The following is a 23518-nucleotide window of genomic DNA, read 5'->3' on the forward strand; positions in this document are numbered from 1 at the left end:
CCAACTAACGCTGCTTCTAAATTTCTAACGCGTGAATGAACCAGTTTTTTTTTTTTTTCTAAAAGGTAAGGTAATTTTATTTGGTCATTATAATACATAACAAGATATAAACATCAATCGATTTCTTTGACTATGTAATGACCAAAAGGGTCTAGGCTGAAGTAAAAAAAGAAACTTATTGTGCCTAGCCCTAATACACACGTTATATATGATTCCAAGAAAACAAGACGAGCAAACACAACTGCAGCCGATATTTTACAACTTTACAGAAAACATCTGAACATGACAGAAGATTTAAAGCAAAACAATGTCCATCAATCATACTATAGTTTTATAATTTTCAATTAATAATGATTTATACCTTTTTTTTTTTTTTTTTTTTTTTAATTTTCTACTGTTTTAGAACTTTTTAAGTTCTCATTTAGCTTATTCTACACACTTACACCTTGAATAGAAATACAAAACCTTTTTTTATTCGTTCTAGTTTTAATCTTTTTGTTTGCGGTTTAAATTGTCTGCCTGCAGGCCTCATCCTCGTCAACGAGCCGTACTATAACGAGGCCGGCTTCGACAGCGATCGAGGTCTGCAGGAGGGATACGAGAACAGCCGCTGCTACAACGAGATGGCTCTGATCAAGATGGTGCAGTCCATGACGCTGCTCCTCCAGCATCCTGTGGACGTCTTCAAACAGGAGATCCAGGAGCACTTTGTTTCCAGCGGCTGGCGGCTCGTCCACCGCCTGGAGGCGTGGCTCGAGCTAAACGAGGCTGCGGAGAGATGCTGTGCAGCACATTCGTCCTCCAGAAGTCACCACTTAAGGGACCGAGCTTCGTCCGTGGAGCCGCTGGATGAGCACCTGCCCATGGGATCGGGGCCCGTGGCTGTGGCCCACAGCAGCCCCTGTAAGCCCGGGGAGGAGGCGGTCACAGGAGGAGTCGGCAGCAGCATCATAGAGGAGGAGCTGGAGGATTCAGGGCTCAGTCCTTCCACTACGGTAGCCTCTCAGCAAGAGATGAGTCAGAACTCGGACAGCGACAACACCCAGGGGAACATCTCTGTTGCTGAAAACAAGGGCGGCTCTGCCGTCCCCGGCCCCTCGGCCCGCAGCGGGTCCTCAGAACCCGGTTCTGGTGCAGGAGCGGTGGTTTCCTCAGGAAGCCAGCAAGTGGTGCGACCAAAGAAAAGGAGAAAGAGTTACCGGAGTTTCCTCCCAGAAGGAAGTGGCTACCCAGACATTGGCTTTCCACTCTTCCCACTCTCGAAGGGTTTTGTGAAAAGTGTTCAAGGCGTGCTGGTGCAGTACCGAGCGGCTCTGGCTGCTGCCAGCATCCCTGAGCACATAGAGGACAAGTAAGTGCCTCCTCATCGTCTCCTGACACACACCTGCACTGTTGTCTGCTCTTTCCTTCTTCCTTATCCTTTACCTTTCCATCTGCCTCAAGCCACGGAGGAGGATCCATTACAAATAATCAGAGGGTGTTACAAGTTTAGTCTCGTGTACCCCTACCCAGAGCTGCACTGTGCCCCAGCACTGCCCACATTTTTATGCTTTACCTCCATTTTTCAGTCTTTACTGCTCCGGCTGCCCTCAACTCAGTAACATTGCCTTTTTTCCCCCATAATTCTTCTCAATGAAAGCACGACAGCTGGAAAACAGGACCTATGACCAGGAGTGTGAGCAGGTTCTGGTTTGCGCCTTGATATTGTCTTTTTTTCCTCCTTCAGTGACCCCTCGGATGAGTGTGATGGTTGACCTCGCACATCCTCTCCCCCTTAAACAAACCTGCTGGAGCCTCATACTGTAAAAACCTTCATGTTTCCAAGAAAGAAAAGCAGGTAAAAACAGAGCTTTTAGCAGAGCTGCTCAGAGTTTCAGAAGAACTTTGAGTTTAGTGGTGGTGGCATGGATGAAAAAGGACTGAATGAAATGAAACTCAGTGCCATGGACCTTCCTCTGCCCCCCTTGTTATCTAACTAACCTCCAGCAGCCTCCACCTTGCAGGTGGAAATTGGCCAGGTAACCACTCTGCTGTTTCAACATGCCTGATGGATGTAAAGCAGACCTGTTAGCTGGTTACCACAGAAAAAACTGCAAAGCCCAGCACCTCCTGCGTCTATCTGTAGCACTACTGATATGATACACTGTCCCATCATGCACTGCAACAACTGAACGACGGGACAATCTGGTCTGGGAAAAGTGGTGTATAATTACACTGAACACCAGGACTTTTTAAAAATAGGAATCACTGGTTTTATGCTTTCTGCCAAATTCTCACTTATATATACACACACACACACACACACACACACACCCTTTCACAGCAGAACAGGCTGAATGTCAGTAAGACTGCCAACCACAACCGCTTCACCACTCCTTCCACTCTACTTGCTGATATTTTCCTTGGCCAATGAACCACACAGCGAACATGGAGTGACAAAGTTTACATACAAATCATCTCTGGAGGGCAGATTGTTGTAGCTTGGCCGATTTCACTTTAAAAAAAAAAAAAAGGCCAGCCAGCCTCAGCAGGACCGTGGCTGTACAGGTAGTTTGTGCACATGCAAAAGTTCCGTTCACTTTCTGTGAAATTAAGCTAGTGGGAACTACTTGCTGTGGTGTTTTGGGGGGCATTTGAGGTTTTTATACTGACAGAGGCTAAAGTGATGGTTACAGAGTGAAGCTTTACCCACAATGCTCCACTCCTCTGTGAAGGTCAATCCACATCACTGCATAGGACACAATTTAAAGAATAAATGGAAAAAATGAGTAAACACACCGCATCCATTCCATCATCTCTTGTCAACATGTTGCCTTACTTGAATTGTTCTTAATGATCTCAGACTATTGTGTACAGAGCTGTTTGTGTCACGCTGGAGACATCCTCACAGGCACAGACTCGCACCAACAACCACTAAAATCCTGCTTCAGTGTTTCCCCTCCTCCCCGCTCTTACTGCAACCAGTGCTGTGTTTTGAATTTTTTCCTCTCCCGATTGCACGTGAAGGACGAGCTACAGTAAAAGCGACACCGAAGGTTTGTTGGTAATATCTTTGTTCTAATTACTTTCATACTAGTTATTCAGTGTTTTCCCTGGTTTAAGCATAATGTCAAAGTTGACCATGAGAGAATATTACACAACTTATAGCACAAAGGCAAAATTCAAGCTGGCATCTTTTTTCTTTTTCCTGCCTTGCATACATTTAGTGTGGATGAAAAATGAATTGATAAATCAAGGTTTTTAAATGGTCCAGTTGATCATAAAACTGATGCTTTGCTTCAGATTGTGTTTTGAAACTCGTCTTTAGGTCCAGTTGTGCTTCCTGGGAGAAACTGTTCTCCACCTCGAGCACAATGATTCAGTTTTCTTTGGACATGTGATCATCCTTCTTTTAATCACTGATTATAACAAAACCCCGTGTGCTTACAATGATCCAAACTCACCCCGGCGTCAGCTGTCTGGTGTTTTACTTGAACAAAGAACTTTGATGCTGAGAAGTGTCTCTGAATGGGAGAGGGAGCGCACTGTGCCAGGAGAGCAACTACGAGCTGCTTCGTTTCAAGAGACTTTAAAGGAAAAACAAAAAGGATGAATGAGGGTATTTTCTTTTGCGTTGTCTTCCATGTTTCCCCAACGCAACCCTTTAAAATTGGCACTCCTGCACCATGTGGCAATCAGGCATCCTCGCCGTCCTCGCCATGGATTTTGCTTTGTCAATATTTTGCTGCCTTTAACGCTCACAGAGGACCGACGCGTTGCTGTGTCGGTAACCTCGTTTGCTTTCTTGCTTTTTTTTTTTTTTTTTCTTCCTTTCTCTTTGCTGCCGTTTGCGAGGGGTCGCAGTTGTTGGCGGAGCGCGTACATAGCTGTAAAAAACACTTTCTGGTTAATGTGCAGCTCGGCCAATGACTGACTCACTGCGCCATCATTCACCTTCATGCTCTTATCGAACAGAAAATGTGAAGCCACAAGTAAAAGTCCGGCGGGGCATCAAACCCATGACACTATGTACTTTCTGTGTATATTCTTCAAATTTAAACCATTATTATTATTATTATTACTGCTGTTTTACAGCCAAAGCATGTAACATGTTGCTTTAAGCCTCTTTAATGGGCTACACACAAGACTTGACTGTACGATGTCTACATCTCCACAGTGGCCTGTTATTGATATATTATTTAAAAAGAACTAATAAAGTTATAATTTGTAGCCTGATTCCTTCTGTACATACATCATGATTATATTGAAATATGAGTACATACAGTATATATTTAACACAAGCTTGAGTTCTAACAAGTCACATGGATGCTTGAGGCATATATGTAAAAAATGCTGAGTGTGTATTGTACTTCAGGTTCCTTTTTTCTTTTTTTTAAATGGTTTACTTTTGTTGCTTTAAAACAACTGTATAGTGATGTATTAAACTTTGCAAGCAGTACCATATTAGCATTGTTGCCTTCGTTTATTTGGATCTTTATCAGCATGAAAGACCAAAAAAAGCCATGAAACAACATTTGGCAGTTTTAGGAGCTTTTCTCTTTTCTAAAAGTTGAAAGATTTCTGGCTGCAGCAGGCATGTGACCAACACCCTGCTGGTCCTGGTCATCTCCACGGATTTGTTGGCAACAATGAAGCCTGTTTGTTGAAATAAAATAAATGTTGTTTTGTGTGGAAAGGTGATGCACATGAACACGCCTCAAATTGTTCATATGATTCAGTGGAATTGCAGAAACGTTACAATCTGAGACTGGCTCAGTGTGATACTTATACCTGTTGCTTGCATTTAACTAAATTAAATCATTTAAGCGGTCACTACTGAAGACACCAAGGTCTGCATCACAGACATCCAGAAAAGCTGCTCTTCTGTATATTTTTTTTAATAGATATTAGTTGGGGAATAAGGTGCACTTCTGAATTCTTTATGAAAAAGTTAAGTTACAAAAAATGGGTCTTGTGGCAGGTCTGAGGGTGTGTGTGCACATCCTTTTATCGAGGCCACCAGCAGACGATCATTATTGCCCTCTTTTTAAGTCCATTAAATCTCATCTGGCACCTGACCTACTTATAGAGAATATCTAAATAACCAAAGGTTTCTGAATTCAGCAGAAATTATTCACAAAGCAGACATTTTTAAAATCATTTAATTTATTTTTCCATCAAACTCGAGCAGAATGTTTGATTTGATCATAGAAAACATACAGACATTTGTCTAAATCAAAAAAATAGATCTCTCTTTGAATAAAGAATCAATCATTCAATCGTCAGTGTTCCACAGGAAGATAAAAACAACTATTCTCCCTTCACCGTAAACATTAAAACAAACACACAACCCTTCAATGATCACATTTTACTCAGATTTTCAGCCCTGCTGACCTACATAGAAATGGTCGACTTTCGTTCTCTTTCCTTGACGGATATGATTCTACAGATGCAGCTCCACGAAAAATGATGGTTCCAAAAAAAAACAATTAGGTCGAGATAGCAGCAAGTGTTTTCATAATAAAGTATGATCACTTAACTGTCCCACTTGAATTTATTAAGTGGTTGCAAATAAAGACTGAGTTCATTTTCTTATAATTCAGTCAGCAGCACAACAAAGGAGTAAATGCAACACCAAACTTCAACCACCAGGCGGCGGCATCAAGGCACGTCAAACAAGTTAAAGGACCATCCCGCACAAAACCTGCCGCTGCAGAGAGGAAAGAAAAAAGACACGAAAGTGTTCACGCGTACATCACTGAAAGCAGAAAAGTTTGAAGAAAAACAAAACCAAAAACATTTTCAAATCCTAATATCTCACTAGGAAAAAGTCTTTCTTTGGCTGGTGACGCGGCGGTCCTTTTTAACGAGGGTGGGAACGGTGTCAGGCTGCGGTGCCACAGAGCACTTCTGCTCTGACAGTAAGAACGCAGCTCAGAGGAAATGGAAGAAGCAGATTTTCAAGTATTGTTTCCGTCTTGTGACTTGAGTCCTTCATGACTGACAATAAATTAAACAAAGTAAGCAACTGTGAATCAAATAAATGACAGAAACTCAAATAAGACGTCTCATGGAGGCTTCAAAACTTGATTGGCTGTGCAAAAAGGAACAGGTTTTTTTTCTTTAAACAGTCTAACCGTTGTGGTGTGTTGAACAAAACATGACAACATCTTTGTGTTTGCTGTAACTACATCTTTTCTGGATATTTGTTCTTAAAATCACCCGTACACCGCCTTCTCATTCCTTCTTGTACAGTTACTGTTCCTGTGTGTTTGCCTAACAGCGGCAGGACAGTTAATATTCACCAATGAGTTTGTGTGACGAGGAGAAAGATGGAGGACAACACAACACAGCCTCCCTCATGCAGCATTTAACAAGTCGATATCTCCCCCTCCTCCCCTCTCTGTCCACTCCCTGCACTCAACGTCTGTTTTAACCTGCTCCACCCCCCTTTGAAGCTCCTTATTGTTCATTCCCACATGCAAAGAACATATCTGAGCCACTGCAGCTCATCGAAACAAACATTTCAAACATGCAGAAGCCTTTGTAGTTTTTTTTTCCGCATTAGTGCTCAACGTTAAGGACACCTCGGTGATGAGAGACAGTGTCGGTGAGGTCGAACAGTCCAAAAAAAATGCCTCTTACAGTGTTTTCGCAAGCTTTTTTTTTTCTTCTTAACCTTGTTGAAAAATGTGATGAGTATGGAAGTTTTTCTGTGTTCAATCAGAGTTTGAATACGAATGTCTAATATTGCATTTTTACAGCATCAAAATCAGACTTTGAGTTTGAAAAACCAACAGTGGAAAAAAATTCAACTTCAAAAAATTCAGTGGATGTTGAGTCTGGTTCTTTTTCCACAGAATTTTTAGATGTTGAAATTTTTTTAAATTCAAAGTCTGATTTTGATGCTGTAAAAATTCAATATTAGAAATTCGTATTCAAACTCTGATGGCACAGAAAAACTTCCATAGATGAGGTTAAGGAATGTGAAAGAACTTTACAATGGAGTGCACGCACGCTAACACATCTTTTTCTCACATCTATTTACACGAATCACAACTGAATGAAAATAACTGAGCGGCACTTCAATTTCGTGGCCACAAGGAATTATGGGACAGAATTATCTCCTTTCCTTTTACAAAGGATGGTCCAGTGTTTCCTATGCTAAAAGGAGATACTAAAGATACATTTAGAAAATTTGACCAGCTCTTATCATGGCTGCTGCTACTTTGTGTTCACTCCGATAAGAACTTTACTTACAAAAAAAACAAAAAACAGGCAATTTGACCGGATGGTGTGTGTGCATCTGAAAAGCAGCGGGGTCTAGAGAGATGCATACGAGTGTCTAAACGGGGGACGGCTGGATGGAAGCAGCAGAGAAGAGAGAGAGGAAGAGTTATATGTTAGGATGCAGTGGCATGAAACACACTGAAGCAAAAACCTCATCAATCAGGCGAGTGGGAGCAGAGCAGCAGGAGAGAACAGGAGCCACAGCAGCCATTTGTAAGAGAAAATCCATCTTTTTTTTTTAAAACTCATGAGGTCAAGACAGGCACCAAACCTTCCACCAGCCGTTTCTAGCTGTTTAAGCGTTTCCAGGTGGATGTATGGAAGTTTTTCTGTGCCATCAGAGTTTGAATACAAATTTCTAATATTGAATTTTTACAGCATCAAAATCAGACTTTGAATTTGAAAAACCAACAGTGTAAAAAAAAAATCAATTTCTAAAAAAAAATTCAGTGGAAAAGGAACCAGACTCAACATCCATTGAATTTTTTTCCACTGAATTTTTTTATGTTGAATTTTTTTACTCTGATTTTTGTTTTTAGAAATTGATTTTTTTTTTGCTGTAAAAATGCTGTAAAAATTCAATATTAGAAATTCGTATTCAAACTCTGATGGCACAGAAAAACTTCCATTTGGATTTTACATTTAAGAGATACATCAGTCGGTTATATCTGCATTCTGCTGCAACGTCTCGGAGACAACGTCCACATTAAAATCTGTTGCTACATCAGAGGAAAACAAACGGGTAACGACGAGGGCAAAAAGACCAGCAGCGACTTGTAACGTGCGGAGATCCTCTCGCTTTAACGACGGCGCTTCTACAAAAGATGCCGACAGCTCAGTCTGCCTTTGTGAAACAAGACGAGTTGTCAGGACTTTAAGGCAAAAACCTGAGACTGTGTGGCAGAGATGGGGACTCGAGTCACTGTGACTTGGACTCGAGTCGCTGTGACTTGGACTCGAGTCACTGTGACTTGGACTCGAGTCACTGTGACTTGGACTCGAGTCACTGTGACTTGGACTCGAGTCACTGTGACTTGGACTCGAGTCGCTGTTTTGATGACTTGTGACTTGACTTGACATAAAATAAAAGACTTGAGACTCGACTCGGACTTGGAAGTTAAAGACAGTTATTCAGTTCATGTTTTCAGTTTGAATATAAAATTAATAATTAAAAAAATAATATCGATTACCCAGTAGGAGCGCAGGATCAACATGTCAGTGGGACCGAGAGTCGTTGTCTTCGGCTTCCGTAATCACCATTTTGTCGGCAAAAGACGAACAGCTCAGTGCAAGACATGCGGCATCAACATCTCAGACAGCCAGACGACAACTTTGAACTTTGTTCGTCATTTGAAGATCCATTCTGACCAGTAAGTGCTCGTCAAATTAGCTAATATTATCCTGTTAGCCTAGTCGGTAGTTAGCTAACGTTAGCTTGATATGATACGGGGTGGACAGGTTGGACACATTGGCCAATGATGTTTCCTGACAGTTACTTATATCTTTGTGTTTTCACTTTATTAACCCATTGAGGCCAGGAAAGCATTGCCACATTTCTACCTTTAAAGCCGGGGGCGCTGTTGCGTTATTCTACCTTTAAGGCCGGGGGCGCTGTTGCGTTATTCTACCTTTAAGGCCGGGGGCGCTGTTGCGTTATTCTACCTTTAAGGCCGGGGGCGCTGTTGCGTTATTCTACCTTTAAAGCCGGGAAAGCGTACACGTCTTTTTTCATGTATAAGGTTGTTTTGCACCAATTATTGACCTTTGCGCCAATTAAATGCATTATAATAGACACGTGAGAGTGTCGTCATGTTCCTCGTGTCATTGTTTTAAAGTTAAGTTACATCGAACAAGCATGGAGGACTTTCAGTGGGAAGACATTTCAGACGGGAGCGATTGTGAGGAGTTTCTTGGCTTTGATGATGCTGATGAACATGCTGACCCAATTGATCAAGCTTTATGGCTAGCACATATGTTTGAAGATGACGGCAAGCACTATCGCCGTTACATGTGAGGCAGACTGTTACAGTCATAGCATGCTGTTCTTGTTCTTGATATCGCTGACAAGTTTATTTTATTTTATTACTGTTTTTTTTAATTGAAAATAGTGCTGTTCCTGCACTTTACTTTTTACATTTTCTATTTTCGTGAAGGTGTATGTAAATAAACTCAATTTCCAAAGAAAGCCACAGGTGTAAGCTCTCAAATACTTTTTGAATTTTGTTTCTATCTGCTACAGAGGCTGAGAAATAAATCATTTAGTAGGCGTTGACACAATTGCTGAATTTCCAGAAAAACTTCAGGTTTTAGGGGGTCTTTCTGAAATCGCCCATAGGTTTTACAGGCATTCTTTTCCAGGCGTCTTAGGCCTAAATGGGTTAAGATCAGATTCTGCAGGTAAAACTGCAATAATAAGGTGACTTGACTTAACTTGCCCAAGAAAAAATGACTTGGGACTTGCACATGTGTGACTTGGTCCCATCTCTGCTGTGTGGGTGCTCAGAGTGAAACAACACACCAGGTGTTCTACTCACGCTGAGGGACCATTTCGGTTCATTTAATGACACGCTATGCGGCGTTCTTTATCGGAGCTGGTGGCCCGCTGTCATCTTAAAGCAGAGCCAGACTTTGCTGCTGCTCCACACAGACGTTTGACATTAACTGAATGTTTCAGGCATTCTGTTATAAACGGTATAAAGCCTCTGAGATTTACTGCACCCCACACACACGAACACACACACACACGAACACACACACACGAACACACACACACACGAACATCGCAGAGCAGCGAACAGGACGAGCTTAAAGAGGCTGAAAATGAAAGATGGAGATGATGTCTGAGATGATCAGACGTGTCTGTTTTGTCGTAAGAATTGCTCTCACAGAGTGTTCAATATCAAATAAATATTTTCAGCAGTAACACATTTCTAAAGCTCAGCTCAGTAAGTTACTAAATGAAATCCTGTTTCCTTTCAGGAGTTTGTTGTGGGTCGTCTCTACTTTTCCGGAGGGTTTTATTTCAAAAGTTTGAGTTTTTTGTCCAAAAGTTGAGTTGAACATTGCATTCGTGCTGCAGATCAGACAGACTTTTTTAAAAGCAACCCCACAATTAGTGTTTAGAAAAGACTGAAGCAACGTCTAAGCCGAGGCTAGACATTTGTTAAACTTTTTCTTTTTGACAATAAAATGCGTTTGTTTTTGATTTACTTGAAAAAAAAAAAAGAAGACATTTAGAAATAGGCCAGATAAAACAATGTTTGATAATTAAAAGTAAGCCAAGCTCAAAACAAAACAAAAAACACCTTTTTTCGAACCATTCTTACTCTTACATTGTGTCTAAATGTAATGATGCAGCATTTATTTATCTAATATTGAACACTTTGGCTCTCCGTTCTTGGCATCTCGTTGTAATTGCACACATCACAGCATCCTCACATGGAACATATTTGAAGCGGCCTGCTAACGAGATAAAACTGCAGATGAAAGTAAGAGTCTGACATCCGTTGGTTTGCTCCTCTGCCTGCACATTTTGGATTTGAAATGCTAGAATGTGCCTGTTATACACCTTCGGCTTCAAACATCAGAGATCAAAGCCGGCCGCTGGGTGTTCCTTCATCCGCTGATCAGCCTCGACAGGCCTCTGTGAACCTCTGCTTGCACCGGGCCATATTCCACCACTTCTCCATCCACTGTTATCATCCCTCTGGGTGACGACGGCTCCAGTCTGAGTGCACGCACCTTCCTGTGCACCAGATGCTGGCAGTTAGTGGCCAGATGTGCACCCTTCTCCATAGCGAGAAACAGTCTGAGCAGCGCAGCGCGAGATATTCCAGCTTTAACGTAGAAAAGATGAATGATGCCATCGTCCAGGCCGGCGCCCGGCGCTGCCAGAAGGTCCTCCGCCAGGTGGGACTGATACATGGCCAGCATGAGGACAAAGTCCTCCTCCTGCACTACCACCCAGTCGCCCGGCACAGGCTTGTCCAGAGGTGGCAGCAGGGAGTTGGGGGGCCCAGGGGAGCGCTTGATGGCACTTCGGGAAGGCGTACTCTCTGTTCTCCTCGCTTTGAGGGAGTTGTTGGAGTGGCAGGAGTTGTGGAAGGTGTTGTGGCAGGAAGAGTCTCCGGACAGCTGACACAGGGCAGAGGCTGGATTCGGGGAGGAGGCCTGACTGGTGCAGCGCACTTTCATGCAACCTTCCTCGCTGCTGCGGTCCTTCTTAGCAGGCAGGTAAGCCAGCTTACCCTTGTAGATGCGGAGAGAAGCCAGCCTCACCAGCGTGCCGACGGTGAACCGGGCAGCTCCGACGTGGCGATACTTCTCGCTTTCTATGTCGACGTCTGCCACAAAGCCCCAGGCCAGAGACAGGAAGGAGAAGAGACGAGGGCTGGAGAGGAGATGGATGGAGACCAAGTCCATGCGGGACACAATTCCTTTACAGAGCTGGAAACCACAGCTGAGCAGGAGCTCCTCACTGGACACCGGAGAGGCTCTGCAGGAGGAGAGGCCAGAATTAAACAGCTGAATGGATCATTTATTAGGAAACTGGAGAGGAATTTCTAAAAAAAAGATTTTAGGTTCTTAATAGTAATTATTTTCCACATTTTTTCCCAAAATTGATCTGAACATTTTTCAGCTTTGGTCTGTGGGTCAAACAAAAAAAAACACAGACATCAACTTGAGGAAACTTTTGAGTAATGTTAAAGGCCAAACGATTCAATTCAATTCATTTTTATTTATATAGCGCCAAATACAACAAATGTCATCTCAAGGCACTTAGATAGTAAGTCCAATTCAAGCCAATTGGAATTCAATTAATTAATAATAATCATAATTCATAAAATAATCCAATTTGTTCATATAGAGCCAATTCAAAAACAATTTCCTAGCTAAGAAAACCAACAGATTGCACGTTTCATGAAACGATGAAATAACAATCACACCAAAGTCATTAAAATAGTGAGTTTTAGACAAAACTGTTATGGTCTGAAGTTGTTCTTATTATTTACATAATACATGAATTATTTCACCTGATATTTTCAGTTTTAACCCAAATGAAAATGTAAAAATACTGTATGATCAAATTCTTCCAGCATTGAACATCATTTTGAGCATCAAAGTCTCATCCACAGCATGCAACAGTTGGTCCATAACTGAAAATGGTTTTAGAATAAAGGCGAAAAAATTTTGCAAAAATGACTGTAACATGCCTACATTTCATAAAAAAAAAATAAAAAAAAAGTAAACATAACTATGCATTACTTAAAAACTTTCACAAAATGAATCTGTGACACTTTAACAAATAAAAAACACTTGTGAGAAGGTAAGAGCAGACTATCACACCCAACATTCCCCTAAGTTTTTTCCCCTTTGCAACTTCGCTGCCACACACTCACACACACACTTCCTTGTAAAAACGACCGTGTAACAATTGTAGGGACCTTTATTATGACAGATCCATGTACTGTGGACAAATAATACGATGACACGTTTCCTGAAGACCTTAAAACCTTTACAATGGCTTAACATGATGTTGAAAATTTAACATCAGGCCCAATTACTAAAAACACGAAGAGGAACGATAAAATGCACCGCTCTAAAGTCACACTGTAGCATAAATCTAACAAAAACAGAAGTCTGGAACTTCCTTAAGGCAGAGACAGCTCAATGTAAAACAATCTTTTAGGGGAGATGCACCCAACCCAAAATGGACACAAATCTAGGAATCCATGTTTCATTGAATTAAATTTTCAGAAAAGAGGTGGAACTGCTAGAGTTCCTCAGCAGCCTGACAGAAGGAGACACAGTTTCAAATCTGGCTGCAGACAAAAAACGCAGACGCCAATAAATAAAGAAGCGTGTTTAATATTTTCAGGAAGTGGGTCGAGGCTTCTGTGCGTCTCGGGGAGTGCACTGTCAAAAGATTGTTATACCACATAGAGGTAACTGTGACCTTGTGTAATCTGACAGCTCAGAGGGGAGAGAAGAGGCTGGTGAGGAGGAGGGAGGGTGCAACCCCTCAGAGATGGGAAGGGAGTGGGGTGAGGTGGGGGTGCCGGCCCAGGGGGGGTCGTCTTTATGGCCCGTCATACATGATGGGCCAGTCAGACAAAGACGGCCCCATCTGGGAGAACGAAGACAGAGGTGGAAGGTCAGAACAAAACACACACACTCACTCACACACACACACACCGATTTGCCTGCTGTTACCACCCAAAGCCAATAACAGTGATGACTGGACGTCTCAGCGGAATCTCCATATTCACCAGCCTGAATCTATTTACCAGTGCAGCACAGTTCCAATTATCTGGTAAAAAGGAAAAGTAAGAACAGGATTTCCAACTAATAAAATTGGCTTTATTAAATGCTGTACTTTTCCACGATGCACACGAGACATGACCTTAACTGAGACCTTAACTGATCCAGGAATGGGGAGACAAAACAATTAGCCTGGGAAAGCAGGTGCAGAGGCACACACACATTATTTGGCTTATTCAGAGAATATGACGAAGCATGTTGAACCTACTCATGTCCAATCATATTTGGTCCACAATGAGTCCAACCTATGTGAAACAATCAGGCATATAAATACAAAATGTTACCGGAAATCGAGGCTCTGTCTGATGGATTTCTGTCATACTGAGTCCGGCGCTGATATACTCCATTTGTTACCACAAATAAAGACTTCATTTAACTTGAGATTACTCCGGCTCGTTCTTGAGCTTCCAATGAAAGAATCGATCTAACAAACTAATAAAATTGTCAGAGGTTCTTCCAACATGTTATCAAAACAGACTTTCATAGCAGCTCATCAAACTCTGTTGAAGAAAAAGACATTTTCTTATAGTCTGCCTGTCCAACGGACGAACATCATCACAAATACAAAGAAATGGCCAGAAACAAGACGCCTATTTTATCGTGCTTGCTTTGTTCTGAACTGTTTTGAACTGGAGGCTCGTGATAGAACAAAGACATTTGGCTGTTAAAAGCAACATGACGAGTTTATGAAAATAAAAATAAAATCCATCAAAAATAAACCGGTAGTTTACAACTTTTCGGCGAAGGTGAGTCTGGTTGGGTCCTCACGACACGTTTATAAGCTTTTCTTCACAAAAATGTTGTCATCGCACCTTTTACAATTGCAAAGGAGTCTTTATGTTATAAAATTAAATTGCTGACATTCAATATACATAATTTGGTCTAATACACTTAATCCAACATTAACTAACATAGCACGTGACCCAGCAGGCCAAAATATCCAATGTGTGGCTCTTACTCAGATCAGATGCGTCAATAATATCTTCCCTGACCTGAATAAAAGTGGTTCAATTTGAACTAGTTATTAAACTATTCATTCATGATTCTATAACCCTTCAGGAATGCCAAGTTGGTACTGTATGTCAGTTACATGCCAGTTGATACAGTTTCAAGTAACATGCACCTCAGATTAAAGTATAATTCACACACAGGAGCCATTAATCGTTACATGCAACAAACTCATTTTCTGCAAAACCTTTGAAATAAATCCAATCCATCCATACACTTTCCATATTCATTTCATCCTGTTAAGGGTCTCAGGGGTCTGGAAAATACTAAACCACACTCAGCACGTACTACATCAGAACAGTAAGAGTCTAGAAACTAAACTGGCCTTCCAAACACAGCGTTTAAACAAGACACAAATGATTACACTCTCCCTTCATTTACATCTTCTTCATCTTCCAACTTCTTTTAAGCATGGTTGAACATCATTGTACTGGTACTTTTATGTAAAAAAATCTTGGACCTTCATAGTTAGAAGTTTTCTACCTTTTCATCAATAATGCAACTCACTTTAGACAACTTTAGGAAACAGTTGGTGCTCCTGCTCATTCTGCCCCTATACAGAAACACATGAAACCCTCAGTCAGTGAACCTGTGATACATTCTATCTGCCACTCATTTGATCCTCGTAGCCTCGGTGAACCCGACATTGAGCTGGGAATAATAGCAAATACAATCTGGCCTGGGCGACTGCAGGACGGCCTGCAGCAACCACAAAGCGAGTTTCTGGATGCGCCGGGAGTGTGAGAGGAGAATAAACAATACAGAGTCTGGTCCCTTCCTCCCATTGTTGCTGCCACTCTGGATGGAGGACCATTGTTTGATGAGAAGCTGATTGGCAGATGGAGTCAAAGTGATGAATGACTGTGGCTCTGTGTGCATGACAGGACCATCAGTCAGGTGTTTTTTGTTTCATCTTACTTTGTGGTTATTTGATTTAGCGTTGATTTTATGTTGTTTTGTGGAAAAGAGGAAAAAAAAATACATAAAGGCTGTTAGACGAAAACAAAAAAACAGCCATGCTGAGATAACAGACCGATTAAAGCAGATCAATAAAAATAAAGCTTTTGTGACCTACAAACACGAGAGAAGCTTAAAAACTAAGTGTGTGTCAGCACTTATTGAGTTTTCTTTTGTGAGTTATGTGTAATGTAAGGTGGAAAAAAATCCTCGTTCATTCATCCATCCATCCATCCGTTCATCCGTTCATCCATCATCCATCCATCCATCCATCCATCCGTTCATCCATCATCCATCCATCCATCCATCCATCCGTTCATCCATCATCCATCCATCCATCCATCCATCCATCCATCCATCCATCCATCCATCCGTCCATCCATCCATCCATCCATCCATCCATCCGTCCATCCATCCATCCATCCATCCATCCGTTCATCCATCATCCATCCATCCATCCATCCATCCATCCATCCATCCATCCATCCATCCGTTCATCCATCAATCCATCCATCCATCCGTCCATCCATCCATCCATCCATCCATCCATCCATCCATCCATCCATCCGTTCATCCATCCATCCATCCATCCATCCATCCATCCATCCATCCGTTCATCCATCCATCCATCCATCCATCCATCCATCCATCCATCCATCCATCCATCCATCCATCCATCCATCCATCCATTTTCATCCATCCATCCAATACCTCTTCTGGGAGGCGTCTGAACAACATCCTGACCAGATACTGGAACCTCCTCTGACTCTTTCTTTGTGAGGAGGAAAATAGACTCCACCTGATCTCTGATCTCCACTATCCCTTAGGATTGGCCTAGTCATCCTTTGGAGGAAGTTAATTTCAGATGATCTCATTCTTTTGTTCAATACTCACAGCTCAGGTCAATAGGTAAGGCTCAGAACATAGATTGACGAGATTTAAAGGTTTTCTCTCCTAAAAAGACCAGGAGAAACTCATCCATGCATTCATCTCCAGTAGACTCCATCACTGTAATGCTCTTTTAACTGGACTTCCCAAAAAGAGCATTAAACATCTGCAGCTCATCCAGAACGCTGCTGCTGGAGTTTTAACCCGGACTAAGAGATCTGAACACATCACAGCAGCTTTAAAATCTTTACTCTGGCTTCCAGTCAGTCACAGAATAGATTTTAAAAGCCTGCTGATGGTTTACATCTGTGATCTGTTCAGAGAATATAAAGCCAGCAGAGCTCTTAGATCCAAGGACTCAGGTCAGCTGGTCCAGTCCAGAGTCCAGACTAAACATGGAGAAGCAGCATTTAGCTGTTCTGCTGCAAACAAGTGGAACAAACTGCCAGTGGAGATTAAACTTTCACCAAATGGAGACATTTTTAAATCCAGGTTAAAGACATTTCTGTTCTCATGTGTCTATGCATGAAATCTGCACGCTATCTTTGAACTTATCTGGACTGTTGCTTGTGTTTAAATTCATTTAAATGATTTTAATTGTTTCTTTTTATATTCTTTTATGTATTTTTAATGCTTCTTCCACTCCCTGCTGCAATGCTTTTATTTTATGTAAAGCACTTTGAATTGTTTGTACATGAAATGTGCTATATAAATAAATTTGATTTGATTTGATTTGATAAATGTATGAATGCATGTGACTGTATTTGTTCAGGGGGAGACGTTGTTTCACCAAATATGGCATGGGGTCACGTGTGCCTGATGACATCACCACTACCTTTATAAGAGAGATGTTACCTCCATCTCTCTCTCTGTCTAACTGAGAACAGTATATGCACAACGTTACAATAAATAATGCCAGGAGCTTGATGGCTAAAGAGACAAAAGTCTGTTCATCATTAGAACTATTATTCCGCTGTACAGGTAGGCAAAAGGAATGAGCCTACCTGCTAACAGGCGAGACGCTACCGTCACCAATTAAAGCTAACAGGTAGCTAAGCTCCAGAGTGTGTAACACAACACAGTGATCAGAAACTGTGAGTTGGGAGGGGGGAACCGCACGCGAGAAGAAAAAAGGAACAGAGCGTCGGATTTCGTCAGGCTATATAGCCTCTGATTGATCATCCAACATGTCACAGGTGTGACTCTGTTGGTATTACTACTCGAACGGCGCATGCGCGAAGGGGACATTCAGTGCTTTCAGCATCGCCCTCTGGCGGTCCGTAGGGATGAAATAGAACTGAACAAACCTCCTTCTGCATCAGTCTCGTCAGCATGTTTACATGATACTAAAAAAAACTAAACTAAACGATTGTCTTAGTCTGACCAAAACCGGACTTTCAAAGTGTATATTAACATGTTAGTACATCAAAAATTGTATGAAATTGAGCCGGGCTGATAGCCTGGCTGACGCGTCCACATCTCGATGAGATGGTGGTCTGGGAACTAGGTGTGCATTTTCTTGTATTTGAGGCGTGGTTTACGAATGCCTAGAGCCGTTTATTGGGCGCTACGAATGTCTATCAAATGGCGTCTGGTTCTTCCCATGCTGCTTTGCGCGCGATTCATAGCCAATTGTATCACTTATACCAGATGACGTATGTAGAGCGACAGAAATTCGACGAGGAAGAAGGCAATGAAATCTTTCAACGCCAAACGTTGCTCTTTTTTAAAAGTAAACTTGCGTTCTAAGCTACTCCAAAACACTTTCTAAGGCTGCATTGAACGGTAACGTTGTGCCCGCTGCCATGTTGGATTAACACTCTACAAGCTTCGGTGTTGCGCATAGACGTCGTCATCGTCTTGCTGCCCCCCCCGTTCTGTGATTGGTTCCCTAACTCAGGCAAAAATAAGGGCGGTGGTTTCCAGGCTGCCTTTGCAGTGTGAATGAAATCGCGCGCAAAGCAGCATGGGAATTCCCAGGCTATTGTGCTGACACAACCAGACAGTAAGGTTAGGGATCGAGTCCCTTAAGTAGACTGAAATGGGCCTAGATGCTCCGTACGTTGGGTTTGGGTGGGTTGTAGACAGATGTGTAACACATCTGTTTTTTTATATTTATTGTAATTGTTTTATTTTTGTTTTGCTTGATTTTTTGCTGTAATTTATTCTTTTGATTAATAGGTAATTTTGCCATGCTCCTTCTGGCAGGGGGACTACCAATGGAAACTAGCCTTTTGGCTATAATTGGGTGCATTTACATTTTCTTTGTAAAATGTCAATTAGTGTACACTGTCCCTCTATAACAAATAAAGTTAATAATAACATGCTGCTCTCATTCACATATGCATGGTCAGATGGCTACATGAGTAAAAAATTGTGACTGCAAATAATCACATTAAGACTGTGTAAAATTGTGGTCCCTGCCGCTCTGCTCTAATAAAATCCTGATTTTATAACCGCAGCATCATCTTACAAAATAATCATTCATGTAACTTCAAATCAATGTCTGTTCAGTGAATTTGGCTATACTTATACGCATGACGATCTTCCACAGAGATAATTGGAAGCGACAGAATGTCTTCAAAGTTTTCTCACACAGTGTCGGACGATTAAAATAATGAGGCTCACGTTGCTATGCTACCTGTCTGGTTAGGCTGGTTTCTGTGGAGCTATTCGATGGAAGTTATGCTACAATTCAAGTACAGCTACAAGTCATTGAATGTCCTTATCAAAGGAAACTAAAGATTAGTTTTGATTTGACTAATTTCCTCATTATATTTTTGATCAATAAATCTATTTCATTTGACCACCAGTTCAAAACTGAAATATTTATAATAGTGTACAGGAATGAAAATCTTCCCATTTCACAATCTTAAGCCAGCAAATACTAGAACCAGAATTACAGTAAATACCAAAAAAAGTATTCATTTTCCTGCATGTAGCTCACCCAGAGTAGTAATGTATGGATGCAGCCAAGGCATTTCCCGATCCCCCAGGAAGGATACCCAGCGGGGTTTTGATGGCTTCCTCCCAGTCTGACCTCTCCAGCAGACCATTTATCACCTGACACATGCAGAAAATACAGCTTTGATGATGTGGACAGATAAAAATCCTTGTTAGGTATCCAGTGGTTTACAGCAGAGTATCTGCAGCCCAAATGTTTTTAGTACTGACAGAGATGCCTACTGAGTGTGTAATTTATCTACATATCATTTTGATCATTTCATTTCTAAATGTCTTTAGAAGGACAAAGTACATGAATACTATTTTTACTTTCATTTCATCAAACTATTCAATTTAAACTACAGGAACAGTGTGCTTGTGATTCCAAACTTGATAAAAAAGGCTGCAGAAACACTTATCGCTTACTTAGCTCACGCTATATTCAGCAGGGGATAGAGGGTTCCCGCACTGGCTGACTAGCGGAGCAGTCAACCACTGAACAGACAGTTATTTTTGTCACTGATCTGCCAATTAATTTGTTAATTAATTGATTGGTCAACAAGAATTCAAATTGAACAGCAATGTCTTCAAACTCATTGATAAATCTGACAAGAGTCATAATCTCAGAGATATTCCATTTACAATAATAAGAAATGGCGATAAGCAGCTTAGTAGCTGAATGTGAGAGAAAAAACTGCAACAATTGATGTATGTTTTCTTAATTTTTTTTTGTCACTGGCCAGCATGCCAACTAAAGTACCTGTTTCCTGTATATGTATACTACATATACAAAGGTAAAACCATTTCTCATTGGCCAGATGTCTCGTGCGTGCTCAGGATGAGGAACTGAATCAAGTAGAAGATTCAATATGATCCATTGTTTTTCTGAGCTTAGCAACTTTATAAATTGGCATTATATGAATTGCACTGATGTGTATTTTGGATTTAATTTGATTGTGTTGGATCATGGCTAGATTTAATGGGACTGTCTCTGTCTTGAGATGACTTTGATTGTGAATTGCTCTTTAAAGCAGGGCTCAGTAATACGGGGTTTGTTTACCATGCAATACACACCCCAAAGCTGTAGGGGGAGCTCCGTAGAAAATAGGCCCACCAGAGGCAATTTACGGTTTATTTTTCAAGACACTGGCAGAGAGTTGGAGAAGACGACGGAGTTTCGCGATGTCTTCAGTCAAGCAAACTGATGATTGCCAAGCAATTTTATGACCATGAAAAAGTTGCATAGCATGTCTTTAATAATGAGACTGAACTGAACTAATTGGCAGAAAACAGGTACTTTAGTTGAAATAACCATCAATGTTTCTTTATTGACTGTAACTTTACCGTCCCATACTACCACTTTACAACTGTGTGCTGGGATTTGTTTTTTCCTTACCTCATACAGAAGTCCATCCCCTGACATGATGACCAAAGCATCCCACTGCGACAGGTCAGCTTCTCTCACCAGCTCCCGGGCATGATTCTGCCTCTCTGCAAAACACACACATACAAATTTCCTGTGTGAGAATGGCACACTTGGACAAATTTGGCCTGTCATCATCCACTTTTCTCAGATTAAAGGTTATGGTTATCTTTTGTGCAGGTGAAGCTACATAATGGTACAGTTGGTTTAAAGTCTCTGTGTGAGTGGGTGTTTGTAAAACTCAGTTATCAGCATTACTTAAAAAACAAATCTTAGTCAAGATGAAGATGGTGAGAAATGATCTCTTGTACTCCCAACTATTATTCTTTTTTTTCCATTTTCCCTTCACTCAGCATATAATCACCATGTGAAAAAAATGTGGTCTCAAATGAAGCATCTATAACAGCAACAATTAGACTGGGATAACTAAATTATCCAGAAGCCCAATTCATTTGAGGCTGAGTCATCCGAGAGAGTGCAGCACTGGTGAGGATGGGCTCGCTTCTTCTTGTGGTAACTTTTCAAGTTGTTACAGGCTCTCCGTACTACCACAACCCTGAGTGACCACAGGGGTCTCAAAACAGGTCAGATATCATATAATAAAATGGAGGAACATTCAATTAATAAAGAAAAAAATGAAAGTGAAATAAATTACTTTGGATTTTTGCATGGCCCCATATTAGCTTGTATATGAAGCCAGATATTTACCAAAAGGAACACCCCGTGGCTTTAATAGAGATGATAAAACATGACATCACCCCTGTCTTGTGTTTTCTCTGCAGTCGAGGGAACAGGGTAAATTAGGCAAATTAAGTCAGCTGGAGTGTGAAAAGTCTGTAGTGACCGGGCTGCTGCCCTCACCGCAGTACGCAGACAGAACAGTGATACAAGATGTGCTTTCAATTAAAATCTGTTAATATGATCAATTTAAAAACGTTAGCGATACATCTATTTTTGCTTTCTAAAGTATCGTTGTGAAACACTCAAAGATTAACATTTTATTACTCTGATTTACTACTTTGTTGTCCCAATTGCCCCTCCTTCCCTAGTCCCTGGATCCCATATAAGAGGAGAGGACCTCCATGGACGTCCCACTCTGCAATCCAAAAGGACCAACCCAGAGGTTCCACAGCTAACGTCCAGTGTCAGACTGTCACCACACGGCAAACACAGATGTCCAATGATGATACTCTGATTGGTCAGAGCTCGTTTTTGGTTCTAAAAGAGGGCCTACATGACATTAAGAACTTGGTTTTAATATTGTGACTGATCAGGGCTGATTGATCTGTTTTCATATAATATTAAATTCTCAAACTATGAACAATAATATGTGCAGACATAACAGCTGTGGGAGTAAAGCATACTGAATAATCATGAGAAATTTCGGATTCTTTCATCAACATGAAGTGGGCTGACATAACCTGATATCCTTATTAGGGACAAGGTTTCCAAACATGGAGGAGTGAAAAGACCGCACACTGTAAGAACAACTCAGTATTTAAATAAAAGTGATGATTAATGATATAGAGAATAATTTCAAAACTAATTAAAGTCCCAATACTGTATGTTGGTGCTTGATGGAGTAATTAATTCAATTCAATTCAATTAAATTCATTTTTATTTATATAGCGCCAAATACAACAAATGTCATCTCAAGGCACTTAAATAATAAAGTCCAATTCAAGCCAATTGGAATTCAATTAATTGTAATCATAATTATTCATAAAATAATCCAATTCGTTCATATAGAGCCAATTCAAAAACAATTTCATAGCTAAGGAAACCAACAGATTGCACCGAAACTTGTCTTCAGTCCAATCTCCCGTCCTGAGCGTGCCTGAGTTCAATTCAAAACTTAAAATATATAAGCTATCAAAAATTTGCGTTGATCATTACAAATAACTGATGTAAGCAGCTGAATGGACTCACATTTTTAAATATTGTCTCAGGTGAAGTGTCTTGGTTATCCTCTGAAAGTAAAAGTGCAGCAGGCTGTTACAACTTCAGTCACGCCTCATTTCTTTCTCCCCATGAGGCACAACACTACATGTCTTTATGTCTCTCTACACGCTCACACTTTTCTAAAAAGTTTTGTTTCCTTTTTCTCAGCTTAATAAATCAAGCACTGTGATGATTTCATTGGCCTGTGTCGGAATTTTTTAAAAACAGATGTCGTAAAACGGCTGCATGTGGAGTTTTTCGAGTGTATCTGGGTCCAGTCTAGAAGTATCAAAAGGCAAAAACCTTCAGGATTACGTCTGCAAGATATGTTGGTACTCTCACAGTGGCAAGTTCTGAAGTGACAGAAACATCTTTTAATGTCAGAGGCCACAAGCAAAAACACTCAGACCAACTTAAGTCTGCTAAAGTTGCTTTTAAAGAAAGGGTACAACATTTTGAGAACTTCGCCCTCAGTTGCCCTATAGGCTTGACATGGAGTTAACATTATCATATGAATGGGTCGATGAATAAAATCTGCCAGTTGTTTAGCAATAGGTTGGCTGTGCCTTCATAAGTTCAGAGAGGATTTTAGTCATTTGGGGGCTGCTGGCATATTCTTACTTGCATTTTCAAAGCTGCTTTATAACTGGATACTGATATTTACTCAAAACTGATATTTTGCATAAAAGCAGGGGCGGTCCGACCGGGCAATCGCCTGGGGTGGCACCATCGCGAAACCCCGCCCCCAAACGACATCGCGAAAATGTT

General features: G+C 41.1%; 2 protein-coding genes across 4 annotated transcripts in view; one reads left to right on the plus strand and one right to left on the minus strand.

Annotated features, from left to right (window-relative positions):
- Positions 1-4618, plus strand: part of ube2o (ubiquitin-conjugating enzyme E2O) — a 54016-nt gene extending 49398 nt beyond the window's left edge. For 2 of the 3 annotated variants that reach the window (XM_075462554.1, XM_075462555.1), the window contains exons 22-23: positions 526-1351; positions 1727-4618. In XM_075462554.1, coding sequence (XP_075318669.1) covers positions 526-1351; positions 1727-1754 — 854 coding nt within the window. In that variant the 3' untranslated portion in view covers positions 1755-4618. Of the gene's footprint in view, positions 1-525 lie in introns of all 3 variants that reach the window. The other variant, XM_075462556.1, reaches the window with a different exon arrangement.
- A 543-nt stretch (positions 4619-5161) lies between these two features.
- LOC142378264 (sphingosine kinase 1-like) overlaps positions 5162-23518 on the minus strand; it is a 52268-nt gene continuing 33911 nt past the window's right edge. Inside the window, exons 3-5 of the mRNA XM_075462558.1 lie at positions 20783-20877; positions 19391-19506; positions 5162-11764 (exon numbers count right to left, since the gene is read on the minus strand). Coding sequence (XP_075318673.1) covers positions 10885-11764; positions 19391-19506; positions 20783-20877 — 1091 coding nt within the window. The 3' untranslated portion in view covers positions 5162-10884. The remainder of the gene's footprint in view (positions 11765-19390; positions 19507-20782; positions 20878-23518) is intronic.

This window comes from Odontesthes bonariensis, chromosome 4, assembly GCF_027942865.1.
Source record: "Odontesthes bonariensis isolate fOdoBon6 chromosome 4, fOdoBon6.hap1, whole genome shotgun sequence".
NCBI lineage: Eukaryota > Metazoa > Chordata > Actinopteri > Atheriniformes > Atherinopsidae > Odontesthes > Odontesthes bonariensis.